The following is a 17,929-nucleotide window of genomic DNA, read 5'->3' as shown; positions in this document are numbered from 1 at the left end:
CAAGCCTCCAAACACATCCCATTCCAGAAAACTCAGTGGTTTTGTGCTTTGAGAGCAGTGTGTGCATTACTGGAGGCAATCTTAAAATTAACTTCTGAGTTAAAACTCATGTGGAAGTGCACTACTGCATTATTTTATTTCAAATGTATTTTCTAAAAAAGGGAACACTGATTTCTTTGCTCCTAACAATTGGCAAGAACTGAGTTATAACATTGATACTTTATCAACTCAGGCAGCACAAATGATTTTTATACAAACACACATCACTGCAGCAATTAGAAGCTGCTCTTAAAACTGACTCATTTCTGACTTCCTCAGCTTGAAGAAAAGCGAGCAGAATGTTTTCAACATTTTCCAGGACAAGATCCAACATAACTGGCTGGTTTTTTTTCTGAAGTGGAAAAAAAAAATATCCTTCACAGAACTTGTAAGAGCTCCAGTAGCACCAGGAGCTGGACTCCTACTGCAGTTTTCTGCCCAGGTAACATTTGTGACCCCCAGTTAAGCTCAATCTTTGTTCATCTGACAAAATACAACTGCAAATGTGATCCCTCCCTTGGAGGCCCCTCCACAGGACCAACAGGTGTCAGGTGCTTCTCAAAAGCAAAAGGAGAAATCCAGGCACATCCTTCATGTAAAAGCAGCTGCCTGAAGTTGACATTCCAATGGCAGTGCTGCTCTGCCAGCACAGCTCTGCACACTGAAATGTCTCTGTTCACTTCAGGAGTGACACAGATGTCAACTGCTACACAGTGACATCTGCACCTCTACATCACATACTTAAAGCCTTCACCAGGATTAAATAAAATCCTGGCTGGTTTTAGTCTATGTACACAAGGTTTCCTTGTTTTTCTTAGGATGACCTGTGGAAGTAGAAGCTGTTTCTCTGCTTGGGAACAGAACTCCATTCCATTAAAATTTTTATTGACCTCAAAACAATGTTTCCTTCCAGCAGACAGCCAGGATCAAGCTGTAAGACACTTCAAATCCACCTTTTCAGCCCTCTAGCTACCACAGGCCAGCTCAGTCACTCTCACAGCTCCCGGAGTTTGAGCTAGCACCTACAGAAAATGCCAAGTTTAAGTGTTTATAGTGCTCAGATCACACACTTCCAAGCAGGGTGGTCCTTAAACTCCTGCTGCATTCACTCTTCTGAAGAGTGGGTCACATTAAGTAACACACAAGAGCAGCTCCACGCCAGGAAGCAACACTTGGTCTATCATATCAGTACAGAAATCAGTAGAACAGGAAAAGGCAAAACAAATTACCAGTCCCCTCTGCAGGACTGGCAGCACTCTGAGGGAACAGATGGACTCCAGGCATTAAGGCAGGTCCAGTCCTCCCTCCTAAATCCCAGGAAGGTTCCCACTGCATCAAGGTTTTCAGGTGATTAGCCCAACACCTCCCTCAGATGGAAAACCACGGGGTGATGTTGGTGTCCTACACCAGGACTCCATTTGCAGGATCTGCAGAGTCACCTTTCTTGCAAAGGCACTCTGTGGCACTGTCTGGTGTTCCACCACCACTGTCCCCTCAGAGATATTCTGCTCCTGACTGCAGGGCTTCCATAACCAGCTCTGCAAAGGCAGAGTGTAACAGGCGAGCTTATCAGGGAAAAGGACTCAGGCAAGGCAAACAGGAACTTGATAAAATGCCAGCATTTACAAACCCAGGACGATATTCCACCAGCACAATCCCAAGGCAGAAGGCACTGGCAGACTCCCCCTGAGCAGCCAGGAAGGACAAGGAGTGCACAAGGGCACAAGGACACTACAGCAGAGCTGCTTAGGACAACAAACCTCGAGGCTTTCACTGTCCTAAAGTGTACCAGGCAACACAACACCACCATCAACCACACCAGGAAACTCGGGACTAGATCAATTCCTTGTATCACTTGTCAGAGATCCAAGAAGAGGTCGAAAGCCTGATTGTAACATCAGTTTATTTCCTCTTTGTGCTGCACTTGCTGTAAGATAAGAGCTGAACTTACCTCGTCATAGAGGCGGGAGCAGACGATGTTACTGTACTTCCAGAACTCTGCCCAGAAGTCTGAGTAGGACTCCACTGACCACTGGTATAAATCGTCATAGTTGGCTGGAAGGAGGAGAGATGTGTCAGCATCATGCAGAGAGGTACAAGGATCTACACAAACTACAATTAGGGATAGCCCAGATGAGGAAAATTTGTGGCTAAAACAATTAGGAAGGTGAGTCTGACCACAGAGTAGCTCAGTTCTGCTCAAAGCAAGTGCCTACAGAGCCAACAGAGACTCTACCTGCACAGCTGGCATCACCTCACCTGTATTACAAGCCATTTGTCACCACAGACAGTGACCTTTTCTAAGAACTCCCTGCAATACCTACACACATCAGTGCAATTGAAGATTAAACATGTCCTGCTTGTTGACACTCCTCATCTATCAACATGATCTTTTCACACAGCAGAAGATAAACACAGCTTCCTGACAAGGGACATTTACTGTAAGGTCCCAGGCTGGGGCCAAAGGCCCCTGATAGCTCAGTGATACAGAGATTAGAGATACTCGCTGTCCAACCCTGGGCTCGACATCACTGTCACAGGAAATTCAGCTTTTTCTCAGGGAATATGAGGTCAGACAGGCTGCAGCTCACCTTTTCACACTGAGACAGCATGAATGAAGTCAAACAAGGTGCTTACTAGCTAGATATTAAAACCATGACCTGCCACTGAAAACATGGAAATCAGCAGTTGAAGCAATTACCTGACTGTGAAACACATGAAATAACCTGAAGCACACATAACCAACCCCATAATTCAAACTAAATGCTGAAATTTAGTGTAAAACAGTTCTAGGTGTGAATAACTGAAGCAAATTCCTCATTGCAAGCTTGGAAGTGACATTTCCTCATCATGTCCACAATATCTGAAGCTGTGCCAGCAACCAATTAAATATTTCTGCCATCAGTGACAGTAAGTTTCCTGCTCTGCCAACTGTTCCCTATTCAATGCCATCAGCTAAACCATTCAAAGGCATTTTCACCAATTATCTCTGATTTCTCAGCCTGTTACCCAGCAATTGCTGCAAAAGTCATCTTTGCAATCCCCCTTCTACAAGGAGGACATCTTTGAAAGAAAAACATTCAAAACCATCTCTGCACTGTTACTCACAGCCACTTAACCCTTTCCCCACCCACTCAGTCCCTTCCACGTCTCATTCCCACACCCATCCTTTCCATCAAAGTGAGATTATCCCCTAGGAATTATTGATAGACAAGGCAAAGGCTCTTCTCCATAACACAGATTTTGTCTGCACATTGCCCCAATCCCAGCCTCTACACTTCCTTTTTACACTCCAGAGTTACTCATCGCTATCCTCCACACATCAGCTGCACAGAGACTTGACACAAGAACTCAAATTTCCATCTCCTCCTTCAAAACCCAATTGTACCACCTGCTCCAAATCATCTGATGCATGCAAGAAGCTACAGCTCACTGCTAATTTGGTTTCTTACAGCACGGACAGTTTGTTCTGCTTTGTCTATACAGTTTGTTCCAAATAAACTTCAGCAATCAGTCCTTCAGGGCACAGGCCTGTTACTCAACAAGCAAACACTACATTTTGTTACATTTCCAGAGCCATTGTCTAAGGGACTATACTGCCCTCAGCTCTCCCCAGAGAGTCTACATCTTAATGTTACAGAGAGCAGCCATCCTTTGTTGTGCAGAGCACTGATGCCAATGAGCACCAGGGCAAACCTAATGGAAGCTGCCAAAGGCTCCTAGTTACACACAGGAACCCACCTTCCAATAGAGAAAGCCACTTCCAAGTGGGCTGGGAAGAGTTTTAGCTGTTTCAGCCATAAACACAGGCAGCCCTGTCTGAAACTGCATTTGCCCTTGATCACATGTGTACCAGCTCCATCATGCCACTCACTGCCTAAAACCCTGGATTAATTTGCTTTCTGTCCAGCAGGAGAGTTAAGACACCACACACCTGGATTCCAATGGGAAATCACCAGCAGCCAAAATAACGACTTACCTTTAAGGTGAGGAATTGTTCTCTGGACATGAGCTGCCAGAAGCACTATTGACACTGCTACCACTCCAGAACGTGTCTGCTCATACCACTGACCTATACTGGGCTGACAAACCCCCAAGCCACGTGCCAAAACTGCTCCTTTCAGCCTCCATCAGAGAGATGAGGACAGGAAAGCTACACTAGTAACTTGGGCCCCAAATACTTAGTGAGAAGGATATAAAACAAACTAGCCAGAACTGAAGGGTTTGACCTCCACTGAAGTTTGCCTGGTCCGTGATGTGGCTGAGCCCACAGAGCCAGCAGCACTGACTCCTAACAGCCTGGAGACACCATCCACAGCCTGCAGTTATGGAAAAAACAACACCCTGAGCTGGAAACACCTCTGGACACCAAACCCTTGCTCAAAGCAGGTCCCATCTCAGTCGTTTCCAAGTCAAAGAGCCACACACCTCTCCACAGCCACACAGGTATTTCTGAACAAGCACAAAGCAGGAGCTGCAGTTCAACAGCTGCGGCAGGTGCCACAAAGCAAAACCCCTTCACCTTCCACCACTAAACACGTTTATGCATCACCATTCACCTCCCCGTATACCTAAATTACAAGACACACACTCTCTGTAATGAAACATAAGCATGAGCATAACTCGACTGTCCCACGCCTCTGCTGCTGAAGGCTCACGCTGAGGCTTACCCTGACCTCAGCCACAGCGATCCCCCCTTTAAAGCCCGGCTCACTCCAGCGCCGCTCCCCGCACGCCGGGCGCTCCGCAGGCAGCGCTGCCCGGGCCGCGGTCCAGCCGCAGCAGCAGATAAGGCTGTTTGCCTTCCCCATCGCTACATCCCTTCACACCAGCCCACGCTGCCCCGGAGGCCTCTCCCTGAGGCTCGGGCAGAGCATCCCGCCCGCAGCTCTCTGCCCTCCGGCCCCGGGGGTGCCCACAGGCACCGAGAGCTGAGCGGCACACGGATGGGCCTCACAGCGGCCGCTGGCCCACGGTAAAGCCGCCCCTGAGCCCCGGGAAGCGCCCGCCTGCCCCCGCCCAGCGCTCACCCAGGCGGAGCCCACAGCTGCTAGCCACAGCGGCGCGGAACCGGTCCATGTGCGTGTTGCGCTTCGTGTCAGGCTCCCACATCACCTGCGACTCCATGATTTCGGGCTCCCGGGACATGGCTGCGGCAGTGGAGCGACGCGAGCACGGTCCGTCCCGCAGGCACCTTCGAGCACACCGCTCCCGCCGCGCCCCGGCGCCGACTGCGGCCCCTCCTCCGTGCGCGCGCTTTAAAGCCGCCGCGCATCGCATCGCTCCGTAACCTTCCGCCGCAGAGAAAAGTGCCGGAGGTGCGGCCCGCCCCGCCCGCCCGGAGGGCGCTGGGGACACGGGGGACAGCGGGGACCGGGGATGGACAGCGGGGGTGGACAGCGGGGATGGACAGCGGGGATGGACAGCGGGGACAGCGCGGGGTCACCCGGCCCCGCTGAGAGGGATGAATGGGGAAGCGGCGGCGCCGGACACCCGGTCCCTGTCACCTCTAAAGGTCACCAGACGCCGCGTCGGCAGCGGGAGGAACCATCGCTTTGCGCTTTTTTATCGGATCTCCCCAAAATTACCGCCTCTCTGTTTTGGTTTTTTTTTTTTTTCTTCCCCCCAAGGAGGGCTGAAGAAGTAGCAACAAGTGTCTTTGACCCAAAAATGAGGCAAGAAACGCGTTTCTCCGTGGCCTCGCCGTCCCAGCTGCGCTTGTGTAAAGCTCCCAGCATACACAGTTTACACCTCGGATTAAAACTTATTATTGCTGCTCTGCTTTCTAAATGTAGGCTCTGCTGGTGGCCGTCGAGATGTTGTGACAACCGATTTCAGCCGGGAATTGGTGGTACTAAAGCACTTAACAACCTGCAATTCGCTCTAGTCCCTGATCTTTAAGGGTCTTTTAGAACCAAAACGACTCCACGATTCACACGGTTCACTCATGCTGCTTATGTAACTTATTTTCAAGGTCATGGTTTTGCTTCTAACTCATGGAAACCTCAAAAATAGGAATTTGATGGGAAATTATGCAGGTGTACTGTCTGTGAAAGTAAAATATGTATAATAGCTTGTGTATTTGCTCTACATGCCACTTAGATTTTTGTGCTAACACAATACAACTGCTTTATTAAATCTGAAGGCCACGGAAATGTGATTTAAATAACTCACAGTTTTTATTTGCCTCGAGACAGACCTTAAATCTGGCGTATTTTTAAACAGCTCTCCCCAGAGCCTAAGGGACCGAAGGAGGCGGAGATGGAATGGGAACACACTATCTGCCAGTGTTCCTCCCTCGCCTTGGCAGCGCTCGGAGGTCACTGGAAGTGTGAAATCCACGGCCGGACACCTGCCAAGCACAGAGATAAGGGACAAGGCAGGATGACAGTGCCAGTGTCCAGGTCCCGGAGGCTTCAATGGGCTTGGCATCCACAGCCCGTGGTGGGGAAGCTGCCTGGAGAATCCATCTCCCTGCAATCTGCAAAGATAACTCATATCAGGCATGTGTCGTGTACCGGTGGATGTACCCACGTAGGTTAATGCTCTGTTGGTCTCATAAACACCTTCACAACCCAAAAGGGGCAGGAGGGTTTTGCCTTCCACAGCAGCACAGACCCCCGGGCAGCCCCTCCGTACCATTTCCCCCCAGTGATGAACAGCCTGCCTTGCTCCGCGGTGAGCTTTGGGACAGATCCAGAGTGACACCTGAGCAAACACCTGGAGGATGCCATCTGTGGTTGTGACGCTCCTTGCCCGGACTGGAAGCAAAGCTGTCATTTCTTATTTTTACTGAGGCCACCCCGTGTCCCGAGGGGTCACAGCTCAGGAGGGTGAGGCCGCCTACTGACCCCTGTGCTCTGATGAGGCCACAGCACGGGTCCTGTGCCCAGTTCTGGGCCTCTCCGTTCAAAAAAGACATTGAAGTGCTGGAGAGAGTCCAGAGACAAGAAGGGAGCTGGGAAAAGGGCTCAGCCTGGAGAAAAGGAGCCTCAGGGGGTTCTGCCCCTGCACAACTCCCTGACAGGGGATGGCAGCCAGGGGGTCGGGCTCTACGCCCAGGGAACAAGTGACAGGACACCATGACAGAGCCTTAAGCTGCACCAGGAGAGAGGCTTAGGTTGGACATTCAGAATTTCTTTCCAGAAAGCGTACTTAGATACTGTGATGGTGGACTGACCGTCCGTGGCGGTGTTTAAGGAAGGGTTCGGCACGGCACGGAGGGCTCTGCTCTGGCTGGGCGGCACGCTGGACCCGATGCCGGCACAGCGTTTCCCGGCCGAAGCCGCGCCGTGACCCCGCGCCCCGCCCGCCGCCGCCCCTCAGCCCCGGGCGGGCCCGCTCTGCGGACGGATCCGGCGCGGCGCACGGCGCCCGTGACGTTACCGCCTCTGATTGGCTGCGGCGCGCCTGGCCCCACATCAGCCCAGAGCCCGCTCTCCTCGCGGCTGGGCCGACGGGGGAAGAGCCCACGCCAGCAGGGACCAATCGGCGCAGAGCTTTCTTAAGCTCCCCTCCCTGCCGACCAATGAGCGGCCGGATCAGGGGGAGGTGTGCCCAATCAGAAGGGCGCTCTTATTCCGCTCGGCGGGAGGGGTCCCTCCGTGACTCCCCCTCAGCGCCGAGGCGATGCCGAAATTGCCTCATTTAAGATAAAAAAGCGCAGAATCACTGAATCAATTCGGCTGGAAAAGGCGTCTGAGGTCATCGATTCTAACCTGTGACTCAACACCGTCCTGTCAACCACACCATGGCACTGAATGCCTCCCGCAACCTTTCCTTAAACACCTCCAGGGCTGCTCATTCTAATGTCTAAAACACTTTTTCTTTGAATTGTTTCCTCCTTAAAAGCAGCAGGAAAACTGCCGCTTTCTCTCACCCAAAGTAACCTGTACTCCTAAAAAGAAAATAAGCAGCTAAATCACCTGAGAAGGGACCCAAAAATCCTCTCACTGAGCTGAAAAAGGTGTAATTTAGAAAGGACTGACCCAGTTACAGCTCAAGGAGGCAGGGATATGATGGAATCGCTGATAAAACTGGGCTTTTGGGCACTTTCTCACTTATTAGAAGCAGTTTTACTATTGTATCCTTACTTAAGAGGGGTTATGCATACATGCTCCCTGTCTTAATTCCAGGTTTCCCTTAGCCAAAGCAGTTTTCCCTCTTTGGAAAAACGGGAAGTAAAAGAAGGAAAATTAAACAAACCTTTAATGAGAAAATGGTCATTAAGAGGACTGCTGTGACCATTACAATTAGTTTGGAGACTAGATTAGGATAACCAGAGGAAAATAGCCTGAATAAGATTAACTGGAATTGTCCATTTTCAAATCTTGTTAAGCTTTGCCTTATGCCTGCTAATAGTAATATAATAACAGGGTAGAAATGAAATCATGTTTTCTGCCTCAGATTAAATTAGGGGCCATTCAGATGATGCTTCAGAGCTGCTGAGCAGCAATAATGCTGCTGATGGCATTACCCCATCGTGGGCTCGGAGGTAACCTGGAGTCACCTGGAAGAATAAATTGAATGATGAAATGCCTGCATCTATGAGATAAAAGTTTTGTAATAATACCTCAGGGTGAGCTCTGCAATACACTGGGGCCTGACCATGATCCGTTGAACCAACAACTGGATTAGGAAATTGAAAGATTTTGGAAAGATTTTTAAAGAAATCCTATATTCAGAGTGTTGTCCAGCTGGTTAATGAGTCTGGATAAGAATAAGGACTTTCAGGCTTGTTTGATGTCCATGATCTCTGCAACCTCTATATGGTGTCAGAAGTACAAGTAACCAGAATCAAAATCAGAGATGTTTGCAGAAAGGGGAAAGAAAATAAGAGGAAAATGAAAAGTGAAAAAAAAAAAAAAAAAGAAATGCCATGCCACTTTTTTGAGCACAATTACTTTAAAAGAGATAACTGTGAGATCTGCTGAAACTCAGACATCTAGAAGATCCAATTTTTTTCTAAACACTGTTCAAATTGCTGTTAAACCCATATCTCTGAGTAAGACTAACCAGTTATTTTACTGAGGAGATAGAGAAGGACACTCATGCCTCCTCTGTACAGCAGAAGACCTTTCTATAACTATTCCAGCTCTCCTCATTAAGAAGTTCAGTGTGGCTGAGATCTGCTGGTTTCATGACATGACACAATGTATTCTTTGAGCAGACGCTTATTTCGTTTATTTAAACCAGGAGAGTGAAATCCCAAGTAATTTCATAAGAGCTGGGCAGTTGGACAGATAAAGGTACCTGAAATAGGCTCGTTGAGACAGGTTAGGACATCAATGAAATACCTGGAAAGTTTCCCAGATTATCCTGAACTCGTGCAAAGGACAGCCTTCGAAGGCAGCCACTACCACAGGCCTCTGGATCTCTGTGAAGAGCAGATGGGAAAAGACAACATGCACTTTGGAGAAGGGATTTTGAGGGGATTCCACTGTGGAAATTCACAGAGAGAAACAGGAATGTTCCTAAATTTGCACGAAAAAGTCCCATTGGGCCATGAACAGCGCAAGGGGACACAGAGAAGGCCACGCCACCTGGAAGCAAATCAAAGAATTATACCAGGCACAGAAAATAACACCCATGACAGTTAATTATCATCAAGGGGGTTTTTGTATCATGGGGCTCTTTACATGCATTAAATGACCCAGAAGCTGACATTTAGTGTCTGCTCAGAGTTTAAGCACAATGTGGAATTGAGGGCAGATAACCAGAAACTTCCTAAGAATCTCAAAAATACCTGTCATCAGTTACCAATCTGTTCTGAAAGAAGATGATGCTTCAGACTCTACACAGTTATCAACAGATCAGCAAATCTGAAATGAAAGCATCCTTTATAAATACATAAAGCATCTATATCCCGCTGAAATCGAATCCTAAGTACTTTCCTGGATGTGGGCCCAAACCTTCCAGGGCCAAATAGAAAAAACAATGCTGAAAGGACTAGGCCATTCTCCTAAATGTGAAAATAAGTGCTTTGGCCAGACTAAAACTGGGAAAAACGCCATAGCAGAGATGTCTATATTCCAAATATCTACTCCACTACCAGGCTTAGGCTGAGCCACAGGGTTGTTGGCAATCGGCACCAGGCTGAAATAATGAGTCGGGTTGGAGACTGGAAAACAAAGGAAAAGGGACAGGAGGTGGCACAGGGGCAAAAAACACAAAGGGTCAAACCCACACAGCAGTGGGCTCACGGCCCCGTTTTCTGAAGTTAGGGCTAAAGCTGGATCACCGAGTTCTGCATGAACCTTCCTCAAATCCCTGGCTCAGCTCCAGCGAGCCGACTGAATTCATTCCAGGAAAGGTGCGAAAGGCTCTTTACAGATAAATCACTCTAGAGCCTGAGGTCGAGATCAAGGAGCATAAAATCAGCTCCCGCACTCTTCTCTTCATAAGAGACGCTCCAAACCGCAAATCACCTCCGTGGCCTCCGCTGGAGCGTGTCCAGCAGCTCCTTATCTCTTAGGGAGGAGCAGGGTAGGGAGGCTCGGCTGTCGCTGCTCTCCCGTTTTCCCCTCAGCGATTTCCCGTTTTCCCCTCAGCGATTTCCCGTTTTCCCCTCAGCGATTCCCCGTTTTCCCTCAGCGCTTCCCCCGTTTTCCCTCAGCGATTCCCCCGTTTTCCCCTCAGCGATTCCCCCGTTTTCCCCTCAGCGATTCCCCGTTTTCCCCTCAGCGATTCCCCCGTTTTCCCCTCAGCGATTCTCCGTTCTCCCCTCAGCGATTCCCCGTTTTCCCCTCAGCGATTCCCCGTTTTCCCCTCAGCATTTTCCCGTTTTCCCTCAGCGATTCCCCGTTTTCCCCTCAGCATTTTCCCGTTCTCCCCTCAGCGATTCCCCCGTTTTCCCCTCAGCGCTTCCCCGTTTTCCCCTCAGCGATTTCCCGTTTTCCCTCAGCGATTTCCCGTTTTCCCCTCAGCGATTTCCCGTTCTCCCCTCAGCGATTTCCCGTTTTCCCCACAGCGATTCCCCGTTTTCCCCACAGCGATTCCCCGTTTTCCCCTCAGCGATTCCCCGTTTTCCCCTCAGCGATTTCCCGTTTTCCCCTCAGCGATTCCCCGTTTTCCCCTCAGCGACTCCCCCCTTTTTCCCTCAGCGATTTCCCGTTTTCCCCTCAGCGATTCCCCGTTTCCCCTCAGCGTTTCCCCCGTTTCCCCTCAGCGATTCCCCCGTTTTCCCCTCAGCGATTTCCCCGTTTTCCCCTCAGCGATTTCCCATTCTCCCCTCAGCGATTTCCCGTTCTCCCCTCAGCAATTCCCCGTTTTCCCTCAGCGCTTCCCCGCTTTCCCGTGACGGGCCCGGAGCCCCGCCCGAGCGGGCGCTGTTGCGGGGCGCGGCCGGCGGGCGGCGCTGCGGAGGCGGCGGGCGCGGCGGCGGCTCGGCCATGGCGGCGGCGGCGGCGGCGCGGCGGGTGCAGCTCCGGGCGCTGCTGCTGCTGCTGCTGCTGCTGCTCGGCGCGGCGGGGCCCGGAGCTCAGGCGGCGAGGAGCCGCGGGGCCGACCGCCAAAACAGCCTCCGCCGCGCCGCCAGCGGCCTCTACCAGGGCGTCAGCGGCCTCTTCGGCGAGGACAACGTGCGGGCCCTGCAGAAGGTGAGGCGCCGGTTGCTGCTCGCCCACCCTCTTCCCCCCCCACGCACACGCTTTTCCTTTCCGCTTCGTTTTGGCTTCTTCTTTTCGCTCCTCCTCGGTGCTCCGATGGTGGCGGGCGGCTCCTGGGCCGCAGCCCCGTGGCCCCGTGGCCCCGCGGTGCGGGAATCGGCGCTGGAGCGGCCGTGGCCTCGTCCCGCTGCCCGGCGCCGGAGCGGCCGGAGCGCTGCTTCGGGGAGCGAAGCGGGAGGCCAGGCTCGCAGCGAGCGGGGAGAAATTACGGCTAAACGCTTAAATAAGGGTGGGTTTAGGTGGGGGGACACGGCCAGGGCCGGGCCCTCCGGCTGAAATCCGGTGTGTCTGCATCAGCGGAGCATCCTGTGCTTGCAGGGCCGTCGGAACTTGCGGGAGCTGTACATCCCTCTGCTCCTGCTTTCCGCGGGCTGGAGGAGGAAATAAGAAATTCTGTTGAATTGATCTCTGAGTACACCTGGGACTTTTGCCTGTGATGTTGGGGACGTCTCTCAGTTGCTTGATAAAACTAAATCTTTGGTTTGCTTTACCAGTTGTTGGTAATAGTGTTTTCTCTAAACTTCAAAACGATAGTAAAGCAAATAAAGTGCATTTTTTAAATCCTGCCAACGTACACGTTTACATATCTACAATAACAATAATTGCAATGCATAAAATCATGATTCACAGAGTTGAAAAAATTTTCAGATTTACATTTTTTTTTTCCCGTGGGGACTGCGAAATAATCTGCAATTCTTGCTTAATGAATTATAATTCTACTCATGACGAATAAGTCTCGAAGTGTTACTTTAGGAATTGAGGATTTTTTTAATTTTCAATTTTATTTCTCAGTTTTTCTCAAGGTTGACAGAGAGGTTTGTGAATGGGGTGGATGTATTAATGGACACATTCTGGAGAATATGGACTGATTTGTTAGATGTTCTTGGAATTGATGGTAAGTGTGATGCCTGCTCACCCTTGAACTGTCTCAGCCTGTGTGAGTGTTTACAAGCGAATGGGAAAACAGTTACATTTTATCATGCTGCTTAAACATCCATCAGTGGCGTCTCTCTCTGCTTCACATGGCTTTGATTTTCCTGTTAGTAGCTTCAAACAAGAAGACTGAACCCCACCATTCCATTTCTGCATGTGCATCTACAGGATGTGTCTAGAATGAATTCCAAGGCACTGTTGGTTCCTTGGTGCCATCGTTAAATGGATTCACACAGCCAGGGAACAGTGCAGGGAAATCAATCAGGACTAGTGAAAGGAAAGATGCAGCTGAGAGCCTTTAGAATGTTGCTTTTACAAAGCTACATGTAGCCCCAGTATGGATTTTGACCTCAGGCTCTAGAGCTGTTTGTCTTTAAAGAGCCTTGTGCACCTTTCCTGGAATGAATTCAGTCGGCTGTTGGAGCTGAGCCAGGGATTTGAGGAAGGTTCATGCAGAACTCGGTGATCCAGCTTTAGCCCTAACTTCAGAAAACGGGGCCGTGAGCCCACTGCTGTGTGGGTTTGACCCTTTGGAGCTGTGCTGGTGTTTTTTGCCCCTGTGCCACCTTCTCTCATTAACAGCCTGTCCCTTTCCCTTTGTTTTCCAGCCTCCAACCTGACTCACTATTTCAGCCCGGCGGCGATCGCCAACAACCCGACCCGCGCCCTCCTGCTGATCGGGGCCATTTTACTGGCTTATTGGTTCTTATCTCTCTTCCTGGGATTCTTCTTTTACCTCCTGCACATGCTGTTCGGCCGCTTCTTCTGGATCGCCAGGGTGGCCCTGTTCACCCTGTCCTGCGTCTACATCCTGCAGAAATACGAGGGCGACCCGGAGCACGCCGTGCTGCCGCTCTGCTTCGTGGTGGCCGTCTACTTCATGACGGGCCCCGTGGGCTTTTACTGGAGGAGGAACAGCAACAGCAGCCTGGAGGAGAAGATGGACCACCTGGATAGCCAGATCAGGCTGCTGAACATCCGTCTTTCCAGGGTGATCGAGAACCTGGATAGGGGCAGCGAGCAATGAGGCGGTGCCGCTCTGCCCCACCACTGTACACCAGCGCCGGAGAATTCCTGCAAGCACTGTCTCAGCCCGAAAGTTACAAAGCAACAAAAAACCCGTCACATGGTAAAACAAAACAAAAAAAAAAAAAAAAAAGCGCGCAGAGTTATAACTTTTCATCGTGTCTAAGAACTAATTTGTCTAGGTTAAACACTCAGCCGGTTAGACTTCTAGGAGAAAGAAAGAAAGAAACAAAACAAAAAAAAACATTTACGAAATTCAGCTGTATATTCAGAGTTTTATCCAGTACTAGAGTTTTCTCGGTAGATAAAAACGCTTACTTTTACAAGCATTTAAAAACATCTTTTGTAAAGTTTTTATAAGAGCAAATTGAGTAGTCTTTCAAATATTGAAATTGAGTTAAACATATGCAAATTTGACACTTTAATGGTTAAAAAGAAAAAAAAAAATCTCAAGCTACCAAGCACTTCCATTGAGAAGTAACTGCTGTGGGTCCATATTTTTTCTTCAGCGTTGTGAATGTTTTTGTGTTTTTGTTGGCTTATTTCATTGCCTTGAAGTTGCCTTTCATAGAGTATCAGATGAGGAATTTTTCTGGTATCCAGGCCAAAAAATTCACACCATAGCTTTTAACAGGAGGTGGGGAATGAGGGAGAAGGAAGATCTGAAGTCCTTAAATGCCAGTCCAATGTGAGGAAGCGCACGTGTGGCATTTTATCATTGCATTTCATCCCGAGAACTTTAATTTAATAGTGTCTGGAAGGAAATCTGGTTTAATAAATTGGCACAGAAGGAAGCTGTAGCGTGACAAATTGTAGTTCACATTCAATCTGCACAATGGAGCATTTCCCAAGCTTAAGTGCATAGACTAAAACATGATTTTTTTTAATCTCAGGACCCACGTACTTGCTCTCAGAAAAGGCAGCAGTTAAAACACGTGCAAATGTATCGTTGCTTAAAGCTTTCTCAGGACCAATAAGCGGCAATAAATTACCTTCAGGAAGATCTGGATTTTTTTCTAAAATGATCATAGTTTTATAGGAGCTTTTTGCTTGAAGTCTGTGTCCTCATGAGGTTTTGGGAAAAGCGAGTCACCTTTCAGAGGAGGGTGTAGGAAACTCTTTCAAAGCGGTGGAGCTTTGAAACGATTTTATTTTGCAGGATTTCTTAGAGCTAACCACGAGCTTGGTAGGGTATCACTGGCTGTGCTGGTCTACTGAAAACAGAGGTAAGCTCAGGGAAGGAAGTCTGGAATGTGGTTTCACCCGGGAGCAGCAGCAGCATCCAAGGCCACAGATGTGTGCAGGGAGCATCTCCCATCTCCCCCCAGTGATGAGCACAGTTGTGGTACCACGAGGGGTGAGATGGAGCACATCTGGAGCACTCCATATTCCATAGGGTCCAAACGAACAACTGCATCAAAAAAACGCAACAAGAATTGGTCTGTGATGGGGCCTGGCTACAAAGCAAGGGAACAAGGAGGAGGGTGTTCCCCAGGTGTGCCTGCCAGTGCCAGCTCTGGTGGGACAGGCTGGGGCAGCTGAGCACAGCTTGTTCTTCCACTGGGCAAAGCTTTTGTTGGATGTGATGCTTCACTGAATGTAACTGTGGGGCGAATTTCTTTTTTTTTTTTTTTTTCTCTCTTATGCTGAAGTTTAATGTTCTTCTTGAAATGTGTGTGCTACTTGCCTAACCTCTTTGGGTCTGTGTGTGACATTTCCATGGAGGTTGTTTTTAAATCCATGTTAATGGCCTTGACTCCTGGTGATCACTTCGGTTCAACACGGTTGAAGTTCATATGCACTTGGCACGGTTGGAATGCATTTTAATTTTTTATGTCACCTGTAAATCTCCCTGCACCCCGTTTGTTAACAAGTACATGGTTCAGAGTTGTTAAATAACTGGTTATCACAACTTAAAATCTTTCCTGTGAACAGATAGGGACTATGGCAACAAATAGTCCACTCTGTCAAGCTGAAAATGTCAATTACAGTGAATTCCTTTTTCCAGCTCATTTTCCATAGTATTACAGAGTCTTCCCTGTAAGCTCAGTTCTCCCTGCTGTTGAGCACAGAGGACTGGGCTAAAAAACACACAGCCTGGAAGTTAGGAATTGACTAGTAAAGCTTGTCAGGTCTTGATGTGTTTTGTCAAATTTGAGACCTGAGGACCAAAGTTTGCAAACCTTGCTCATGTCAGCAGCTCCATTGCCTTCTTAGGACAACGTGCATGGGTCAGTTTGCATAGATTGTATTTTGTCTAATCCATATTTAACGTTGAAGTTAAAAACACTGAATCATTTCTATATTAAGAGTTGTCTAGGAGAAAGATTTCTTGAAAAGTATTATATAAAAGTTAATTTGGATTATAGTTTCTCCCTCTCTCGCTCTAATAATTTATCATAGTTTTGTAAAATCAGTCCTCTTATATTAATACTCTTAATTTCGATCACCCTGCTGCTTGAAAAATGGTATTTTTATATTTACTTGCATCCCATGTATAGCAAAATATTATGTGAAAAGCAGTATATGTAAAATTGGGTATTTTTAATCAGTATTTTTCCCAGCACTCAGTTTTCACATTAGTCAAATTCAGAAGTAATGATTTTTTTAAAGCACAATCTAATCTTCAATATATAAATATATATATATATAAATATATACTTTAAAAATGCTCTGTATTTTTAAACATGCACTGTAGTGAAAGCGCTTTTGGGGACATGAATGTGGTATTGTATTTAACCTCTTTCAACTTTTGTAAATACCTTTTACAAGTATTTTCCATACTGGGCCATCTAGTTTATCCATGGAGGTTTTTGCTGTTTTTTAGAAACCCGTGCCAGTGGCTGCACTGCTTTTGTATCCCACAGAGCATCCCAGACATGTGTCACCTGTGCACAAACCCAGCCTGGCAGGTGACACTTTCCTGGGGCTGGGGTGGCACTGTGCAGCCCCAGCAGGTGACACCTGTGCCAGGCTGGGGTGACATTGGACATCCCAGCAGGTGACACCTGCCCCAGGCTGGGGTGACACGGGACATCCCAGCAGGTGACACCTGCCCCAGACTGGGGTGGCACTGGACAGCCCTGGTAGCTCCTGCTTTTTGCCGTGACTTCCTGGAGCTGAGGAGCAGCTCTGTCACAGCCACGACCTGCCTGGAGCCGCTGCTGGCACACAGGTGACACGGGGACAGCGTCAGGCTGCTCCTGCAGGACAGATCCCGCTGCTGGACCTCCCTGCAGCCTCTGGAGACACCATCACTGTGTGACAAGCGCTGAGGAGGGGCTTTGGCTGCCCGGGATCAGGAATTCCCTGGAATTCCCAGGGTTTTCCCTGCTTTGGGACCAGCCTTTGGCAGCGCTGCAGCGTTCCCCCGGGCGGCTCCTGCGGACGCACACGCCTGTAGATAACCCATGTGTCCTGTGGATTGTGCCGCTTTCCCAGTGGTTTTGGGGTGTCAGAGTGCAGTGTACAAACCTGGTGTAGCTCAGTGCTGTACTTCTAGCGCGTCCTTCACTTCGTGATTTGCTTCTCAAGACTCGTTGCATCGTCGGTGTGGAAAATAGACCAGTATCAACCTTAGCTCTTCGGTGGTGTGGAAGTGTTCTCAGTGTGGTTTGCCTCACATACTGATCTGTATTTGGCAGCTAATGGTGTTAAGTGACCATGAGTTCTCTTTGTCTGGGTTGGGAAACAAAAGGTTTTATTGTATCCGCATGTATTTTAAACTTTTTGGATAATTCCATCGACCTGTGATGACAGCACATGTACAAACCGATCTTTTTCCTTTTATTCAGAAGTTATATTTGCTGTGGTAGCACTTGTTGTTGGCACTGATGGTAGTGATTTCACATCCTGTTTTGTACATCAGGTTTCATGACTACAGTGTTTAAGTTTGTACAATTGTTTATGTAAAAATGATTTGGTCTGAAGAGGTGCTGTGTGTTCACTTCTGATCCCTAGACACATACGAGATCCTACTGGTAATACTGTTAAGTAGTTACAACTGTACCAGACTTATTTTTTACAGAGCTTTACATGCCTTTATTTATTCCTTTATCGGACCATCCAAACCATGTACTGCGTAGTTCAGTATTTGTAGACCAGTTTCACGAATCAACTTAAAAAGGTATTGTGGCAAAGCTTCGAATAAATGTTTACTGAGACTTTGCACTGAGCTGCGAGTGCCTGGTGAGGCTGCGAGGGGCGGGATGGGGTGGGATGGGGTTGGAAGGGACGGGATAGAATGGGATGGGACAGAATGGGAC

General features: G+C 48.7%; 2 protein-coding genes across 2 annotated transcripts in view; one reads left to right on the top strand and one right to left on the bottom strand.

Annotated features, from left to right (window-relative positions):
- The window catches only part of AACS (acetoacetyl-CoA synthetase), a 37,464-nt gene extending 32,212 nt beyond the window's left edge, over nucleotides 1-5,252 (bottom strand). Inside the window, exons 1-2 of the mRNA XM_066331747.1 lie at nucleotides 5,070-5,252; nucleotides 1,991-2,094 (exon numbers count right to left, since the gene is read on the bottom strand). Of these exons, the coding sequence (XP_066187844.1) occupies nucleotides 1,991-2,094; nucleotides 5,070-5,187 (222 nt within the window). The 5' untranslated portion in view covers nucleotides 5,188-5,252. The remainder of the gene's footprint in view (nucleotides 1-1,990; nucleotides 2,095-5,069) is intronic.
- Nucleotides 5,253-11,429: 6,177 nt separating this feature from the next.
- BRI3BP (BRI3 binding protein) lies at nucleotides 11,430-17,838 on the top strand. Its single transcript, XM_066331745.1, has 3 exons — nucleotides 11,430-11,636; nucleotides 12,498-12,600; nucleotides 13,247-17,838. The coding sequence occupies exons 1-3, from the start codon at nucleotides 11,430-11,432 to the stop codon at nucleotides 13,663-13,665; spliced, it is 729 nt and encodes a 242-aa protein (XP_066187842.1). The 3' UTR covers nucleotides 13,666-17,838.
- The last annotated feature ends 91 nt before the right edge of the window (nucleotides 17,839-17,929 follow it).

Source organism: Sylvia atricapilla, chromosome 17, assembly GCF_009819655.1.
Source record: "Sylvia atricapilla isolate bSylAtr1 chromosome 17, bSylAtr1.pri, whole genome shotgun sequence".
In the NCBI taxonomy this organism is placed as follows: domain Eukaryota; kingdom Metazoa; phylum Chordata; class Aves; order Passeriformes; family Sylviidae; genus Sylvia; species Sylvia atricapilla.
This window is presented reverse-complemented; position numbering and strand designations above follow the sequence as displayed.

Bases quoted from the DNA above. Each gene is read 5' to 3' on its own strand.
- BRI3BP (XM_066331745.1), top strand. From the start codon at position 11,430: ATGGCGGCGGCGGCGGCGGCGCGGCGGGTGCAGCTCCGGGCGCTGCTG. The intron at 11,637-12,497 runs GTGAGGCGCCGG...TTTATTTCTCAG, and splicing joins ACGTGCGGGCCCTGCAGAAG to TTTTTCTCAAGGTTGACAGA. The intron at 12,601-13,246 runs GTAAGTGTGATG...TTTGTTTTCCAG, and splicing joins AGATGTTCTTGGAATTGATG to CCTCCAACCTGACTCACTAT.